Source organism: Acanthisitta chloris, unplaced genomic scaffold, assembly GCF_000695815.1.
Source record: "Acanthisitta chloris isolate BGI_N310 unplaced genomic scaffold, ASM69581v1 scaffold44575, whole genome shotgun sequence".
NCBI classification, from domain to species: domain Eukaryota; kingdom Metazoa; phylum Chordata; class Aves; order Passeriformes; family Acanthisittidae; genus Acanthisitta; species Acanthisitta chloris.
The window spans coordinates 20,409-39,767 of NW_008676247.1; the positions used below are offsets into that span (position 1 = coordinate 20,409).

Below are 19,359 nucleotides of genomic sequence, written 5' to 3' on the forward strand. Positions count from 1 at the left end.
TAAAAAAACCAGTGAAGCCACCTTTGTGTTCCCAAACCCATTAATGCTTGAGAGCTTTCCATATCACGCTTGGATGAGTCTGCAATCAAACATACTTTCAAGGGCACTCTGTAAGCAGTGGTTCTAATGGACTTTAAATTTAACATGAAGCTCCATTAGTAAAATAAATATATAAATAAAATACATGATCCTTATTAAGAAATCAGGATAGAGAAGACAAGAAGGCAAGGCAGAGTAGGTGATGTGATTAGCACATCTTCAGAATTTCAATGAGGTACAGCTCTGTGCCATGCTATATCCACACACTGCTTTGGTTGAGGTCAACTGCCTCCTGCTTGCCCCATGCTCATCTGGGAAGACCAAATGCAATTTGAGCCACATCAGCTCTAATAACAGCACACCCTTCCAGCACTTGAGTGGGAGTATCTGTAATGATGGTGAAGTGGTAAAGAGTCACTGGAAATAATTAGCTCAGCAGGTGCAAAGTCAATAAGTGCCTTAGATATCTCTGTAGATTTCTATAGGAGTGACCCTGACATGCAGTTGAGTTTCAAGAGATAGGGAACATTCCTACCTCCTTGCACCCAGTGACTTCACCCATGACACTGTACTTGTAAAAGTAGGCCCTGGCACAGAGCAATTGCATTTTAAGTCTCAGCCACACTGAGCACTCATGCAATTAAATTTGCTAGGCAGCTGAATCCAACAAGAACACTTCCCACCCCCAAGGAAAGCCACCCAGATCCAAGTCTAGATTGCTCACTGCATAGACAGGATGGCTGACCAAAATGACACCTACAAGGTGGTTGGGGGTCCAGATAGGCCTGAAAAGAGCTTATGGACCTCATTGAGACTGACTAGCAGATTTCATACCATTTAGTCTGGTTCTGGTTCACTCGCAGACATCTGAAATTAGACATGAACTACAATCTCTCAGATAAGGCAGTATATCAAGGAACAAAAAGAGCAGAGCTGCATCCAAAGGGCAGTTGACACAGGTAACAAGCTCACCATCAGGGCACAGCTCCACAGAAACAGAGACAGGCAATTGCTGAAGGTCCTGCCAGCAGCTGTCAGGCAAAGACAAGGTGACAAGGAAGGCTTGACCTTCTTAGCCTGTGTTTAAATGATGCTCCTGGACCTATGGGCAGAGAGTGCGGGTGGAGGCTCCAGGTGATGCTGCTCAGGATAATCAGGTGCCCTCAGGGTACTGACACTGTTACTCTTTATCATATAATGAAGTCCTCAGATCACAATACTGAGCAACATGTATTTTTACTAGTGTCTCTTTGAATTTTTATCAAAGGAACCTGGAAATGGGTTTTAAAAAAAAAGTAATTCTCCAACAAGCAAGTGAAATTCAAGCTTTGCGTCCTGTAAAGTAATTCACTATTAAATCGATCTCTGGAATGCACAACGGATTTAATAGTGCTAATCTCTTATGTAACTTTTCCCTTCATTAACAGCACTCAAGCTGAGTCTCAGCAGTTATGTTTCTCTCTCACTCTCTGCAAAGCAGGGAGCTGGTTTCTCAGAGAAATGAGGGAGCCATAAAGCCAGCCCTGGCAGGCACTTCCAAAGATGAAACCAAGGAGCACTGTCATCCTTTACTAACCCAGAGCACAGCAGATGAGGCAGTGCAGCCTGTAGAAGAAGTGAGGGCAAAAGACTGATTAGCAGCAGAGCTGAAAAAACATACTATTGTCTTCCTAAACATGGTCAATGTTTGGGATCCATCTCCTTCTTTTCTCATGAAATGCCTTTTTCCCGTTACCTTACATAGTCCTTAAGTGTGTAGAAAGCATTTCTGATCTCATCTGTCAGACCAATTTTTTGCCTGCTTTTGTCCTCCCTGCACATAGGCACTATGGAGGCTGTTGCACAGGTATAGCAGAGCAGAATCAGGCCCATAAGCTGCTACTTGTCAGAAGTCCAAAGCATATTTATAAATAGACATGTTTATTTTAGAAGAAGTTGTTATTCAAATGCACAGTTAATACTCAAGCATGAAAGCGAAAATGTCTCCTTCCAGCCCCTCCTACACACACTTTCTTTTCCAGAGAGACCCCAATGTACATATTTAAATATGTATTTTATGATTGAGACATTCAGAATCTAATTGAACCTCATTTAACTGCTTAAAACTTTTAAAAGAAGCTCTCAGCAAGAACTCAGGGGAAAAAAACCCCAAGGTGTAAGAGGTGGAATGCCAGGCTGAGGAGGCTAAACAAAATTCTTTGGTTCCTAAATCTTCCCTAATAGGATTTCTCATTTAAGTCCTTCTATACATTCTTATTTATAAATCAGGAATTATATAACATAAGAGCAACACATGGTTAAAGCTATCATGGTGAAACAACATTTTTTACCAGTGACCTGTATTTGAGACAGTAGTTCTACTGAGTGTGTTTTAACATAAAGTAATGAATATGGCATTTAAATGGATTCATTGGGATAAATTTTCCTCATTTGTGTGTTGGTTGTGATAAGTTTTCAGAGACTTAGCTGATATTTTTTAAGCAAGAGATTAAAATGCATGACCTGAAATAGAGCCCTCCCATCTGGTTTTCTTCCAAAAGTGTCTCAATTGCCTCTGTCATTAAGAACACAATACTGCTCTTTCTTGGGCTTTCCAACGAATATAGTTATGTTCCTGGGAAAATATGGAGAGAAAGAGCTGAGACCAGTCAAGTGAGATGAATAGGAGAAAGGGTTTTGAGCCTTAGGAAATGCTATTCATTTACTTATGAGGATTATGTATGGTGTATAAATAGCATGAGATTCTCTAAGAACATACACAACAAACAGACAATTACATTGCAGGATTGCTGATTAAGACACATGGTATACAGGTTCCTGAACAATGCTATTACTCAAACAAAAAACTCTAAAAAAAATTTCTGATTTTCCTTCCATCACTGTGACTCTAGAATAATTCCATATAAATCATTAGGGTTTTATATGTTGGAGCTGGCAGTTAGGCTGGGAGGAAGTTTTGGACAGTGACTACAGACTCTCTGTTCTGTGTCAGTAGGACTTTTCTGAAATTAACACTTCAAAGGCTAAGCATCAGATTCTGGTCTTGGTTAGAATAAAATGAGCCTGACACAACACAGTTGACATCAGCAGATTACTTACTACAGATGTACACCTACATGAACGAGAGCAAAAATTAGACCTGTCTGACAAAGAGTCTGCTACTGCACCTTATTCCAAGCTAGTATTCCATCTATTTCTGCTTCATATTTATGATAGAAATTGCATTCATACACCAGAGACATTAGAGAGGATCACCTTTCTCTGCAGTGATTTTTCATTTATGCTCTAGAGTCACACCTGACCTCACTGTGCTGACACCTGTACAGGAAGATAGAGATCCTGGAAAACTCACTTTATTTAAGGACTTTGTTTTCAAGACTTGCTTGAAAGAAATTACATCTCTCTGCAACACTTCTTTATGTACCCACCTAAAGGTACATCCATCTATTTCTTCATTTCCTGTTTTTATTTCTGAGAAGCAGAGAATGGTCCTCAAGGCCTACAGAATATATCTTGCATTTACCTGTTTCCACCTTGCCTCCCTCCCTTTCCTTCCTCTACCCCCAGCAGTCTCCAGTGGATCTTCTTAGCTGGGTGCAGACTGCAGGATACCTGTGGAGACAGTGCACCCAAAAGGAACTGATATGATATGAGAAGTGGGGGATGCTTGTACAAATCCAAGCAATGCTATCACATGAATGGCCCCTACACTGAGAGTCCCCTGACTGGGGCTGCATGGGAGCCTGTGAGGAGTTCAAGTTCTTTGCACAAACACTTCATCATGGGGAAGCCCCAACTGGAGGGAGGAGGGGTATCAACAGCAATGCTATACACTCCACAAAATCTTATCTGTCGCACAAAAGCTTAGTCATTATGGCTGAGCATAGACGTCTCTGAGGCCACTACATGAGAACAACCTACGAGCTATGATCCTCTTCAGAATGTGTCTTTTTGCACAAATCACCCTTGACAGCATCTTTCTAGACTTCCAGAGTGCCCAACAGTCTTTATGAAGCAGGGTGGTGTCTGAGGGATCCACAGCTTTGAGGAGCCTGCAATGGTTTTACTACCCCCATGACAGTTGCTATTCTTTGCTCTGTCACTATCAACCTCTGTTCTTTCCATTCCCATTCTCTCCTGAATGTCATCTGCATGGTCAAGTACCACATCAGCCGGATCACTTTCACTGCCTTCCTTTCAATGCCATGAATTGCCCGTTCCCCCAGCTGGGGTTACCATCACAATTGTTTCCAGAGGAAAACTGGACCCACCTCACAGCCCTGAGAACTCATAAGGTAACAAGGACTTGTCACCACGGATAAACCATGGAATGTAGCTTTTCTGTGTGAGGTTTTAATTACAGTTGGCGAGTCTGAGTTTACAGCTGGAGATGAGGCCATGTGTGATATCAGCAGAGTAAGATGCCAATACCATGACTGTATCACTGTTTCCAAACAGAGTTTGTTTGGAAATTGCTTTATCATTTTGAGAGGTCTTGGAAAATGCTTTAATCTCTTCCACAGCATTTTCAGACCATGATGGTTAACATTTACTGACCGCATTGTCTTCTTGATTTTAACAGATAAATCTCCGTTTTCCCCCATCCTTTTACAGGTGGATTTAAACCAGCATATTCAAAGGCAGAATTTGTTGAAAAATTGGTTTTGGCTCAGTGACAGACCTGCCTTTCAATTAAAAAATTAGTAGGAGTATTATTTGATTTCCTAAGAAAATGAGACTCATGCAATTTCCCTTATGACATGTGTGCTCTGTATCTGCATTTACATTATTTTCTCTGCCTTTCATAGCTTTTGTTGGCCAGTTTCAACTGAATTTTGCAGATTTATGGACATTAAAGTCCTCACAAGGTTTGTGAAAACAGCCCAGACCTAGGTCAAAATGTCTTTTCAGCAATTGATACTCCTGCTACCTGGTGGTAACTCATTCGTGTCTACACTTGGCTGCAGTTACACCTTGAGTGGACAGAGCATCAGAAGGGAGGAAGGCTCAGAAATGCAATGGTAAAAATGGCCAAATATTTCTCAAAAATCTGCTCCCTGGAGCAGTGTGTGATCGATCGTAGTTACCCCAGATTTACACTGTCAAAACTGAGAACAAACACTGCCTTTATGAGTGTTCAGTTAGATTTGGTGACAGGAGTGAAGGGTCCAGTGCAGCAAACTGCTAAGATCAGCATTGAGTGTGTTGGTTCCCTTAGGAATAGGATTGAATAAGTAGACACTGCCATGGGAAGGTGTGTGAAACAACAGAGTGATGGAGACAGAGCAAGAGCCTGTTATGGCCCATGTGCAGATCTGATTGCTAGCAAATATTTTCTCACAAAGAACCGAAATAACAAAAAGATGGTATTGTCTAGCAAGTAAGAAAGAATTCAAGTCAGCGTTCTGTTTCCTGAATACAGCAGCACTGGCAGCTATACATACAAAAATGAGGCTTTTTATTTTTTTACATTAGCAAACTGCTTCTGAAGGTCTGTGAGATCATGAACTTGCCTTGATGCTATTTAAACAGGCACTTTTCAGATTTAATGCTATGCTTTGTGTTCAATCTGTACATTTCATCGCTGTAATCACTCAGATATGCTTCTTGCTTCGCAAGATTTTGAAGGAAGAAAATGGATGCAGTTTTCCCTAGTTAGCCACTCCTTTTCCTTGTCTCAGTGTCAGGCTTGCTGGGAAGAAGACTGTCAATTTGTTTTATCACATGCATCCCAAGGCAGCTCCTTTTTTTTGCTCTCTGACTCTCTTGTGTCATCACAGCGTTTGAGGTCTTGATCTCTGAACACTTCTTACTGAAACACATGAATGCAGCCTTTCGCTTCCCAACTATTCCAGCTGCTTCTGCTTCCCCATTAGAGCATCAGTGTCAGTATAAATAATTATATATACTTAACCTTTTACAAAGGATGGAGTTTCCACATTTTTGAGGCACCTTTGAACCTGAGCAGCCAACACTCTCATTATTTAACAGCACACTGACATTGTCTATCACTAACCTTTGACAATAATGAAATGATTTTCTGGTTGCAAAACTCTCTTTTCCACATGGGCTTCTTTCACCCTTCCTCCTGATTGTGCCTATGGGTCTCTCTCAAGCCACTTAAGTTTCTCTAACAGAAGATAAATGCAGCGTTAAAGCCATTTTCTTCTGCTGCTTCAAAGACACCTTTCTTACATACAAACCCTGCAAAATGCTTTCTGTATGACATGCCAGGAACAAGCTCTGCTTTACTCAGGGTGTAGAACAACCCAGACAAAACCAGAACATCCTGATACAAGAAGTGTATGAAGTTGGTAAGACTCTACTTACTGTGTTTATTTTGATAAGTTTGTAAATAGAAGTATTTTGAAGCAGAAGGGATTGAAATGTCCTGAGGTACTGATGCAATTGCTGCCTTCTTCATGATGCTGCCCATGGGACCACAGGAGCATGGAAGGGCATGGATAACTCATAGCCCACCTGTGGATTAATTGACTGTATGAACTATTCCCCACTTCTCCAAGAACTTTCCAGTCATACATCTATCTGTAACTCTTCTCTCTGTCACTCAGACACCTCTCTGACTCCTGTTCCTCTTTCAAGATGCCCCTTTCAACTTTTCCCCTATGTCCACAATGCCTTTCTTCTACATTTGCCCTTCCCTACCTTACATCATATTTGTCTCTTTGGAAAAATCCCATGCTTACCACCATCTGAGGTATTCGCCAGTGTTCAGAAACAGGTGGTGTTCTTTCTTTTGGCTTGGATAGAGGCTGGAATGGGACCATGAAGGATGGTCCTTGGGAAAAGAGTCTTGTTATGGATAAACAGCAGAACTGAGGATATGGATGGGGATCATTTTGGGACAGAAGATTTTGGACTAGGAGATTATTGAACTCTTTCATATAAGTCTTAAAACTTTAGGTCAAAATACTCTTTTAAAACAAAAAATTGAAAAGATTCAATCAAAAAATGAAATATTTAAATTTTAAAAAACCTGCACTGCATTGAGATGGGTGGAAGAGAAAGATTTATCAAGTTTTATTAGCATCCACAAATAGCTTTAGCTGAGTGATCCAAATTTTATTTATCCCTATGCCATTTCTGCGCGATGCTGGATATATTCCTTAGCTTGTCACTGCTCACCTGTGGAATGATGCTTACAAGGACTCTCCACTCACCTTTTAGAATTTGTTGTTATTTATAGCACACACTGATACTCCAAAGAAAAGTAATTTAAAAAGTAAAGTATCTTTGTTGTATGAATCCAGAACACTAAACATTCACTTAATTTAATATACATAAATCAAGGAAGGAAGAAATAATGTAGAGGACAAGTAACTTTAGAAAAATACTATCCATTTAGCCCAACATACTTTGTCCTACAGTGTATAGCAAAGGGTGAGATATTTCACTTCACAAAGGCAAATTGCTGGAAAGAAGAAAAAGTCATAGTACTATCTATTAAAAATCTGTTTCCTCTTACCCAAGACATAAATCTCTCCATTGACTACAGCTGTGCTGAAGCGATATTTGGAGTACTTCATTGGTGCACCTTCCACCCATTTGTCTTGGCCTGGGTCGTACCGAAACGTTCTGTTACTTAATCGATCCGGCTCATCGTCAGGCAGATCCATCTGTATGAAATATGACCGCCATATAATAATACAACATTTGGAGCCCTCTGCACATGCTTGCATGTAATTAATCACAGCAGACAGCTCAGCAGATAAATAGCATAAACACATCAATTATAGCTGCAGAGAATTGTACTCCCCAGGGTTTAACAGCACCCATGGCTTGTGGCTGGGAGTACTCTGTAGAAGGCAAAGGAATAAGTGGCCATCTATATTCTGCAGCAATAAAGCTGAGGATTTGGGTAATAACAATACATTCATGGTCCCAGGTCTGGAAGAACATACTCCTTTCACAAGGCTGATGTACAGTTCTAATAATAATGAGGGAAAACCAGTCTGTCTTTTTTTTTCCTGCTCAATGTTGAAATCTATTCTGACTCTTACTCAGACTGTACCGTGAGTCCCAGTGAGGTACTTTTCTGACCTTCTCAGGCCTATAAAAGTTAATATACATATATGTTACATATATATATATATAAGTTGTATATAAGTTATATACATACATAACTTATTCAAATAAACATTTGCATGTTTATTTAGTCAGCCTAACCAGCCTAATGTTGTTCAGTTGCTGTAACTTCAATAGTTTTCATAATAAGCTGCTAACCCCCTGCGATATCTCTGCTGCCATAATACTCTTTTTATACTCACTCCTACTCCTCTTGTTCTCTCTAATCTTCTTCCCCCTTCTCTGCCTGTCTCATATGATGCAGGAAACTCAGATTATATTTCTTAGGTACAGCATCCTGGAATGTAAGCAGTGGGATGTGGGGGGAGGATCCTGAAATATTTTGGGATCAAAGTTTTCACATAGAAAGAGTGAGGAGAGAACTCTTTTGCTTGCTCGTGATGGTGTTATATGTGTTCTTGCTTTTCTTGTTATTTTTCTTTCCCAAAAGACTTTTCCAACACTAATGTCATGAACAGGAATGTAGGAGGCAAACTAGAAAGTAAATATATAGCCCCTTGGTTACTCCCTGTAAGTGCCCGGGGCATGTTCTTTCTCTGTGGTAAGTGTGAAACACTAATTTATTCACTGAAAGAGGGGAAAGTTGCGTATTTTCAACACAGACTAAGCATATACTTAGGAGCAGGCACCATTTGACATGCTGTAAATTCACATCTGACCTCCTTTTTCTAGTAACATTTGCCTCAGGGTGCACCCTGTGCTCTTTATGTACAGAAAACATGACTTCCAGCAGTCCTTCTCTACATCTCAAGGGTCTGAAACCTTCCTTCCAGCCTCACCAAACACTTTCTTCTGTGTTAACAGCCCCAGGTTATCAAGGCTGGAGTCATTTGAGGTTTTTACTCCGCTGGCATCAGTGAGACCAGACCAATGCTGAGCAGAGCAGTGCTGCTGTGAGCCGAGTCCTTGCCCTCCAAAGCTGTCATTTTATGTCCTGGCTTGACTTTGTCTTGTCTTATTTCAATTACAAAGCCTGAGTGGGAAGGGAACATGTATTTATCTCTGTCCTGTAATGGACACGTGCATTTGGGGCACTCTGTCAATGCTGCGTCGTTAGTGTTTGTTCAGGATTGACAGAACATTCAGTGCTGCTCGAGCACAGGGTCAGCCCCTGGCTTGGCGAGCTCATTTGCTTTCCCAGTGCAGCTGTGGTAGCCCCACATCTACAATCACTGCATCTGACAGGGGGAAAATGTATTGAACTGGAGGAATTCAGCACTCTGCAGTGCTGGTCCTACAGCACTTTTTGGAGAGCTTTAGCTAATTTATTCTGATGGGTTCAGGTACACCCAAGTCTTACAAAGCTGTGGGTTTTAATCAATTAATGTTAATCTGTTAATCTCAAACCTATTTATATATAAACTCAGACTCCCATGCATTGTTACTGATAGTACTGGTAGGCAGGTATCTACTTTAGGTGTTCTTTTTTAAACCATTCTTGGCTCAATATTCTGACTTATGCTTCTAAGCCACTTTTCCCTCTTACAAAAAAAAAAAGCTCAACAAAGCTGGTTGTCTGACTTCAACATCTACCTTTGTTATATGACATGTCTTTCAGTTCAATTTTTTTTTACAGACAGATTATTTCTGCATGAAGTGGTTTCATACTTCAATTCTTTAAATAGTGAGATATCCTTGCTCCATTGTTTCTGTATCAGAAGTACTCTCTGATCTTTCTGTTGTCTCTTCGGGGACTCCTGCACTCACAATATCCAAAGAGGTGGAACTCTTTTTAGCTGAATGCATCTCACCTTTAAATACTTTAAATAGTAATTGATTTCAAGAGGGCACAAACCAATGAGCTGTGCTGACAGTCTGAACATATTGGTGTCGGCAACAAGGGTTACAGATGCTCCACTTCACTTATTGTCACGTAAATGTGGGGCTTTATCCTGAACGTTCAAATTTAAACTGCACTGAGCAGTAAGTAAAAATGGGCTAAGCTCTTAAAAAAGATCTTTTGCACTGGAGAGTGTTCCTGACGTGCATCTTCCCTGTAGCATAGTTCTGTATATTCCCTCTACTACTGAACATGTTATCTGTGGCCCTGCTGAAAATTCCCATAAAAACTTTACATGACCAAACAATGCAACTGAAACAAATAAATGGATTGGTTAAAGGACTTTGTTTTCCAGAGAATGCTTTGACTTTTCATTTTATATATAATATAATGAAAATCAAATATATTAACTTTAGGTAACTAAGAAAGCTTCTTGAGAAATCGAGGTGAACTTTAAATGTCATACATAAATCTGTCCCTGAAGTGTACCTGTGTACAAGCTGTTTGAAGACAGGTTAAGGGCCCCTGTATGATTAAATACCATTATTTATGATATCTAGAAAAATTAAGAGGATGGTAAATAAGGAAAACAAAGGCTGGAACCCATGATGACACAGGAGATGTGTTTTAAACTCTTCCTCACTGTGCACATCTCAATGAATAAAGAACTGCCCTTCCTGAAGTTGGTTTTACAGTGAGCATGTCACGGATGGATATTATTCTTCTTCACCCTGTCTGGTTTTTCTACAAAAGATGTTTAGTCAAAGGATTGTAAGCAATTCATTGTCCTGTTATCACTGACGTACTTTTCCCATGCAAGAACCACTATAAAATTGCACAACACTGCTTGTTAGTGCACAAACCAAACAAATAACTGGCACATTTCTCAACCTGTGGTGTCCATCCACCCAGCACGTACAGCTTGTTCTTCACTGTCACCACCATATGGCAGGCTAATGGTATTGGAAGAGGTGCTGTGCTTCTCCAGGTGCCTTGGTCCATGGAATACTTCTCCACACAGTTTGTGACCAGATACTGATTTTTCACTTTCATTTGCCCTCCTATTATATAGAGATCATTCTGGATGGTGCCCAATGCGTAGAGCTCACGGAGTTGAGTGGTGCACAGACTGTGCCAAAACTGGTTTCCTCGCTGATGGTATCTGTAGGAAAACCCAGAGTTGTAAATGCTTCGGTTCACCGAGGTCCCACCAGCCTGTTTGACATGTTACCCCCTTAATCGTCAATGTTTATTCAGACAATAGTACAATGACAAGAGGAGCTTTGCCCCTCACAGAGAAGTTATAAAATTGAGCCCAATATTTGCCAGATCAAGATCTTTTAGTGTGAGGAATCCTATGTGTGCTCACAAAGATATTTGACCCTAATGAAGGTAAGAAGTCCCTTAGTTCTGCATGTGCTGCTCAGAGTTTCCACTGAAGTTTATGGGAACAGTGAGAGCTCAACACTGCTGAAAATGAGGTCACTTCGGCTGCCTCTGTATGGATTTATTTCCCTAAATTTAGGCATTTGTATTTGAAAATGCTGTTATCGTTTTTAAATTTTATCTTTAATCCAGGAAGTGTCTGGTTTTCTTTAAAATGGATGCGTCTGAAAAAGACATGGGTAAAAACAGAATGAGGGTTTAGATATCAATCATTATCTTTAATCTCTGAAGTGCTATCATCAACATCAACAGAGAAGTGTGCTTTCTCTGTCTTACTGGACTCATTGGATCATTTGCTTGGCTCATTTTCCTCTGGTAATGACCTTGAAAAGAAGTATCTTAGGAAAATGTTGAGATTTGAGTATGAAGACTACAAAATCCACATGCATTGATCTAATCAAGTTCATTTACACAGAGATTTCACAAGAGTAAATCCTCTTTCTTTCAGGAGAAGAGGCATCAAAATTTTGTTCTATGTATATAATTCAGTGCTATGAAAATAAATTGTGACAAACTGATTAAAGTAATCAAAATCTCTGGGAAGAAAATTGCAAGTAAAGAATGCTTTGTCTAATGGTGGTTGGTTTTTTTTTTGTTTCTGCCCAGAAACATTATTTGGATTTAAAATTTTGAAACAATTAAGGATTTTCTGACAGAGGGTACACACCTATAAATTTCAATGTTCCTGGTCTTTTGTCTAGACATTTTGACGGCGCTTGCCTCGCCTGCCACAATGATATCATTTTTCTCAGTGACAACACCAGTGCAAACACATCCTAAACCCTCTCCGTACTTTGGGGAGGAAATGAAGTAAGTCTTTCGTGTCGCAGGAGCATAACAAAAACTGGCATCTGCATAGCTACCGTGTCTGGACCTAATGCCAAGGGAATTGTTGCCAATGCAGAGTAAGAGATCAGTAGTCTCCATGCCATATCGCAGGCTGAGAGAAGGGTGGCTGGACAGTCTGATGGTTTTCAGTGCTTCCTCGAACATAACGTTGCATTCTGAATTGCACAGAATCATTGTGTTCCTTTTCCGAGCTTCCACGAGAAAGGAAGGGCTGATGAGCACCAGTCTCACTTGCTTGAGGAGCTCAATAAGGTGTTCTGAACGTGACTTTCTGCTGTGCTTGACCCATCTAATGACAAGGTCCAGAATGCTCTCCTCCCTGGAAATATTCAGATCATCTGATTTTATCAGAGTCATCAGCTGCTGGAATTCAATCTCTAATATTTCTTCCTGCAAGCTCACCTCAGCAAAATGCTGATATAAGTATTTCCTTGCCTGGTCACATAAATCTTCTGCCCCAATGTGGTTTGCAAAGTAGTAGATGCCCACACAGTTGGAAGCATCCATATGGTCCATCATGTACTTCTGACACATATTGCAAACATCTTCCATCTGCATGAAATACGCGGCAAGTGCGACAGTCTGCACGTTCTGGTTAGTGAGGTGCAAATCTGCACTGTACATGTAATGGAGGATTGCAGACACACTCTCTGCAGAGATGTCATACAGCACCACTTCCCTCTGAGTGCATTCAACCAGGCCACAGGTAAACATGGCCTTGAAATAGGGACTGAAGGCAGCCAGCACCACCTTATGGCAGGGGAATTTCTCACCTTCTGCAACTAGCACAACATCAATTATCTGTGTTGATTCTTTCATTCTCTTTATTTGTTCCAGTAAAGTCCAGCTATGGCACTGCTTTCTCTTCTCCTCAGCCTTGCGATCCATGGTTGATCTCCAAACTTCCTCGCTTTAAATATCCTCAGAGTTCAAGGTCTTCATCGGGAATGTTTCTAGAAATAGAGGCATAACATTATCCAATAAGAACAAATTATTGGGCAAATTAATATTGCTGTTAATATCCAAAGATAGAAATTCTGTAGGGTGTGACATAAATCAGTAATGCATAAAAAGTATGTAAATGGTGGTGAGGGCTCAGGTTCAAGATCTCCAAGACAAAATATAAGAAAAATCAACACTTCAAATGATCTTCAGTATTCAATACCCATGCCCAAGTTTTGTGATTATACAAAAGAAATTACAGACTTCCCTTCAAAACAGTTTGTTTCCAGCTCTCTTCTTCCTCCTTTTCCTGATCCTGATCCAGAGCCTATTAAAATGGAAGGCAAGAGTTTTGATGACTTTAATAAACTTCAGATCAGGCCATTAATCCCTTGGCTATTCAAATTTTGTCACTCATATGCACCTAGGGACATTAGCCCTTGCTTAGATACTGCAAGTACCTTGTATTTCCAACAGCCCCTTGGGCGAGACAGCTGCAGTGGGGCCTTGTCAGTGCTCACAGCACCTCTCAAACTAGGAGTTATGCCTAAGCAGAGATTCCAGAAAAGGGCTTGACAAGACTGAAAAAATGGGAAAACATTAAACTTGTCTCTCTCTTTGCTATTTGCAGTGATCTACATCTCTGCAAATCAGGTGGGAGATAAAGCCACTTAGTATCACCCAGTTAGTCCCCTGGCATTTTACAGAGCCATAAGTGGATGTGTGGATATTTAGAACCGTGCCTTGCCACCAGGCTTGGGTACCAGTTTGCAGAGCAGTTCTGATGCAAAGGTCCTGTGCTTACACCCTTCAAAGCAGTCAGGAATCTGCTGCCTCATTGCCCTACCAATGGATTCCTCTCTGCCTTGTCGTGCCCCATTTCACAGCAGCTTCCTCCCCAGGCTCCAAGCTGAGAGAGCTCAGACAATGGGGCGGGCAGAGACAGCTCTCACCCCCGAAGGATGGTGGTGAGATGGCAGGAAGCAGCTTAGTCCAGTTAGGCACATTCTTTGCTCTTTCACACCAAAGTGTGGCTCACTGGTTTCTACACAGTTGCTACTGGTTTCCCTTGGGATAAATAAAGGATCAGTAAATAGGGGCCAGCTTTCAAGCTGTCCTCTTGCTTCTCTGCAGAATGTTTATGTGCTGCAGATTCATAGAGTTTTGGTTCTGCTTACTGTAAGCTCAAAGGAGATTTTTTATGAAATCATAATTATTCACATACTTCCTCCAATTTCATTTATGGGGAAAAAGAAGGAACTTCATGGTCCCATTTCTGTTTGGTTCTTTTGGGTTTTGGGGTGGGTTTTTTTGAGTGGGGGGTCCTTTAGTGAACTTCTCTGTCTTTCAGATCAGCAAACTGCAGAATGTGAGGTACAGTGGTAAAGTTTCAGTAGGAGGATGACATTTACCCATCACTTGAGGAATATCAGTCCTTAACACAGTTTTTGGCTCTAATGTGGTAACGAGACTGTTCTGCTTTGGAAATGCATTGAGGACTCATGTCATGAATCACCAATTCACGAACAAGTCCTAAAGCTGTGGTATAACCATGTTTGAAACACTTTGTAAACATGCTATAAAGTGTTTAATGAGACTATTGAAATGAGCAGCATTCCTCACCAGCTTAAATATTTGCAGGTTCAGGGTCTGTATGGCAGATTGAACTGGTTTTCTCAAATCCTGGCAGCACAGAGAGTAGATTTAGTTTCATTAAAAAAAAAAATAAATGTATCAACATTAAAAAATGAGTCTATAAAATTCTTTTAAATCCAACTGAAGGTATTTTTACAAACAGTCCAGATTTCTCTACAGATTTATATTGATGGATCTTTAAAAATATTATAGTTATTTCCCAGGTGAAAAGGAAATCTACATCTATATCATCAAACTCAAACCTACTCTTTTAGCTGTTCAGTTGTTCTTGCAAGTAGTCATCATTCTGCAAATTGCATAGATTCCTCACTTTGAGTGCTAAATTAAAAGCCAAGACTACCATTTCCTTGATTTTATCAATTCTTTCCATATTCCAAATCTAGAACTAGAACCAACAAATCTGAGAAATGAATCTGGGTTATTACTGGATTTTAAAAATGGATTTGGAAGACAAAACATTAACTTCATAGTCTGGATGTGGGCCAAGTTCTGAGCTCTTCTTATGGTACTTCTAAAAATCAAACAAAGAGAGAATTTAGTTAAAAAATACAGCAATGGTATTTCAAATCTAGATGATTTGGGGGGGTTGTTTGTTTTGTTTCTTTTTTCTTTTTTTTTTGTTGGATCCATTGAAATGAGATACTGCATTTGAGAAAACAAGTCTCAATCCTGCATCTGGAGCAGTATTTACAGCCAGCAGAAGCCTTTTATGAGATAGGAAACTTTTTTTTTTTAATCCTACGTGATAATTAGATGACCAGTTTATTGTTTTTCCCTTGTGCTATTTTATCACCTTGAAATATTTGATCTTCCTGCCTTTTGATAAAGGAACCACACTATATCTCAAAGATCATAAGCACAGACATCTTATAGCTGATGAGCTGTAGTGTCTTGAACCAGGTTGTTCATCTGAAAGTAGTCATAACTACCAACAAACCACTAATCCTGTTTCACAATCTGACTAATCAGGACTTTTCCTACAAAATTATCAACTTCTCTCCTTTCTCTTTTGTGATGTCAGAACACATCCCCCAGCTTTTCCATAATGGTCAAAATGTGCATTTTTTAATGTGAAGAACAAGTGAGATGATTAATCACCATCATCTTTCCCAGACTTTTCTGCAGATCAGGAAGAAGCTGTGTGTAGAACTGAGTTATGACTTCATTTCCTTTGCTGGTCACCTTTAAGTTTTCTTTCACTGCTAATGTAGCTTTCTTAAGAGCAACACTTTGATTACACCGTTCATCAGATTTGTGAATTTTATGTGTTCATACCAGTGATTAGCATATCTGGCACAACATGCTCACAGCCATTTGCTCCTCTCTTTCATCAGTAAGACATTAGCAATAGGAATCTTGAGGCACAATGTAGCTCTTGCCATTTATGTACTACTTGATGTACTAATTATCTGAGGGCTAAGTCCTACACCTACTACCCAGATGAGGAAGGGCTCTGCCCATCTGCACCCAGGGCAGGTGGTCTCCTTGGCCACCCACAAAGCTGCTGGGTTGGCTCTGGATATCCTCCCCAGGAGCAGCAGCAGAGCTGAACTACACACAGCCTGGGAGTAGTAGATGGTATGGCTGCTGCTTCTCCTGGAGCTGCTCCATCCCCAACCTTTACCTCATCCTTGGGCTGAATTGTGCAAGGATTCTCCACCTTGCAGGCAGCATCACCTATAACCCTCCAGCCCATCTTCATCCACCTTCATTAAGCTCTGCAGAGCAATGCTCCTTCCCCAGGCAGAGCATTGTTCCTGCACACTTTCAAGAAAACAGTATTTGCCTTTCCTTGTCAGAATGCACCTTCTTCATCTCTGTGCTTTGATAGCACAGCAAGCTCCTGACTAAAGTGCACTCAACAAAATTATGCTGTTGACTTGTATGTAAATCTACATTCTCCATTCTGCAGCTCAGGAAACTGAAGCTAAAAGGTTAAAAAGAAAACAGAATTAAAACCCAGGGGTGAAATCCTTTCATTAACTTCAGAAATTCATCCCTGTGCATTAGCTGCAAACTTGTCACTTCCCTCCTGGCTTTTAGCAGTGTTTAGGTGAGGTCATTGGAGGGATATTAATACTCTCCTTTACATGACTGGAAAGACTATTAAAGGGTAATAATGAAACGGTGCTGCTTTGCTTTCCCTCTGGGTTACAGAGGGGGGAAGATGGTATGTTGATATTAAAAGAAAGGATAAGTGTGATATAAATATAATTTGCAGTGAGACACTGCTCTGAGATTGTGCCAGAGGCTGGGTTGTCTTTATAAAACCTCCAGTGCAAGGCTCAAATCCTTTGTAATGTCACCAGGAGCTGAAATCAGAGTTATTGCCTTATTCAGAGTTTTGGGATGGTTTTTAAATCTGTTGTGAAAAATGGATTCAGGTGCAAATCTTCACTGGATGTTACTTTATTTCAGAGCCAGGCTATTAATTTTCCCCCAGTTCTAGCTGCTACTTTAATTTTGATATCAACTGTTTTGTGGATCTAATTTCACTTTTTCTGCTTTTTTTTGCCTTTGTGCCATGAACCTTATAAAGAACCATACATAATTTTATGCAGAAGCTCCAGCATACACTTTCCAAGGCAGTAGGGTGCTGCATGAGCAGTTCAAAACATAAATAAGCATGTTGCTGTGAGCTCAGCTCTACAGCTCTTATGAGGCTATCAAACTATAAATAAATACTGTCCTCAATTCTCAGTTACACTGCAGACTCTTTGAACTGCCCCAGCACAAAGCGACTGTAAACCAGATGGAGGTATCTCACCAGGAATTTCTCTCAACCTCTAGAGGGGGGGAAAAAAGCTACCTTGTAATTGGAGACATTATTTTGTCTGGGACATACGTTTTTGTTGTTTTATCCCAAGGAATTTCCTCTTTGCGTGCCATGGTGGGAGGGTGGGAGCTGCAGGACCTGGCCCAGCAGAGGTCACAGCACCCAGCGTGGGGCAGTGAGGGGGGCACCTCCTGCATCCTCCTCTTCCTCCTCTGCTTGTTTATCCCCCTTTTCTTTTCCTTAATGAGGCTGCCCTGCCTTCAGCCTGCCTCTCTTCAGGTGCTGAAAGGATCAGAGTTCAGCCACATCAAAGAACCAGTGCCTCTGCCTCTGAATTATTTGTGCTTCCTTTGTTATCAGTAAGCTGAGAAGCAAATCTGTTAATTGTATGCATTATGACATTTGGCTGACAGCCACAGTGAGGCAGAAATCAGCACCCAGATGATAATAATGTTATAATCTCAGGGTTTAATTATGAAGGCTGTGCTGGCATTTAAGATCAAGATTTTAAACTGTGCTAAAGATCCTGCAGTGCTCAAAAAGGGCAAATAATAGTGGTAATCTTGATGCAAGGAAAAGGTATAATACGAATAAGATATAGAAAGGAAGCTTCCAGGGAATTATACATGTTCCTATATCTATAGGATAACAGGAATTATTCTCCTAATTCTGATCCCTGGAAAGATGCCAGAAGAAATTATTATGTGATTGAATTATAAGGATTTAGAGGGTAACAAGGTGATAAAAACAGTTATAACACCTATTTATCAAGAACAGATTGTGTCAATCCAATCTAATTTTCTTCATTTTTTTCAGGGATAATAGGGGATAAATTAGATACTTTGTCTGAAGTTACTGTTATGGTCCTACATGATATTATTGCAAACAAATTGTGATGAAATCAACTGACTAAATCAACATCAGTTAGGTGGAAAAAAAGGCTGAAAAAGCAAATTAAAAGAATAGTTATTGGTGCTCAGACTGGGAAGCATTTCTAGTCTGTGGCTGGAGACCTGTGCTGAAAAGGTCACTCACAGTTTCAGGCAACACTTACATTCTTGCTTTCCTCAGATATTATTTCTTAAATTAATATTATCCATTCTGTCCAGATAAAATATACAGACTTGTGGCAGAGCATGAAGTGGGAGAACAACCAATTCTTTTTAGGAAATTTATGTTTATATGGGCATAAAAGTAAGTCTCTCTAAATAAATGACATTTAGTGCTTGGGTGTGTTTCAAGTACCACTATAACTACTTGCAGCCTGGTTACCTTTCCTGAAGTTTCCCATATTCTGTGAGTTGCTAGTTAGGATTTTCAGGCTTTCAAAGGTACCTAAAAGTCCAACTCCTACTTAAGCTCACTGTGCAATTTAAGAACTGAAGTGTCTGCATCTCTTTTTAAGGTAAACTCCAGCTTTAAATAGCTTAGCCAGTTGTGAAGGTTTGTCAGATGATGGGATCTCCTCCCATTAAAGTCAGAGAGAGAACTGTCCTTGCTCAGGCCTGTCAGTCTCCCAGGATCAGCCCCATAGCAGGCACAGTTCAGGGGATCTGAATTGATTTACTGCTGACAGGGAGGAATTTTGAGGTTTTGAAACTGTGAACACTACAAATCAAATTATGTCATTGGCCTATGTAAGATAAAGTCTGACAATACTTTTGAGAGAGATTTTAACTACTTTTCTCCCTCCGTTCCAGTGGCATCTTGTTTATTTTCACATGGCATCTGATACTGAGGAGTCTGAGTCAAGGCAGTCTGAGGT

At 40.4% G+C, this 19,359-nt stretch overlaps 1 protein-coding gene across 1 annotated transcript in view; it reads right to left on the reverse strand.

Moving 5' to 3' along the window:
- KBTBD12 (kelch repeat and BTB (POZ) domain containing 12) overlaps positions 1 to 13,108 on the reverse strand; it is a 30,136-nt gene extending 17,028 nt beyond the window's left edge. Inside the window, exons 1-3 of the mRNA XM_009076036.1 lie at positions 12,039 to 13,108; positions 10,817 to 11,087; positions 7,526 to 7,676 (exon numbers count right to left, since the gene is read on the reverse strand). Of these exons, the coding sequence (XP_009074284.1) occupies positions 7,526 to 7,676; positions 10,817 to 11,087; positions 12,039 to 13,108 (1,492 nt within the window). The remainder of the gene's footprint in view (positions 1 to 7,525; positions 7,677 to 10,816; positions 11,088 to 12,038) is intronic.
- Between the last annotated feature and the right edge of the window lie 6,251 nt (positions 13,109 to 19,359).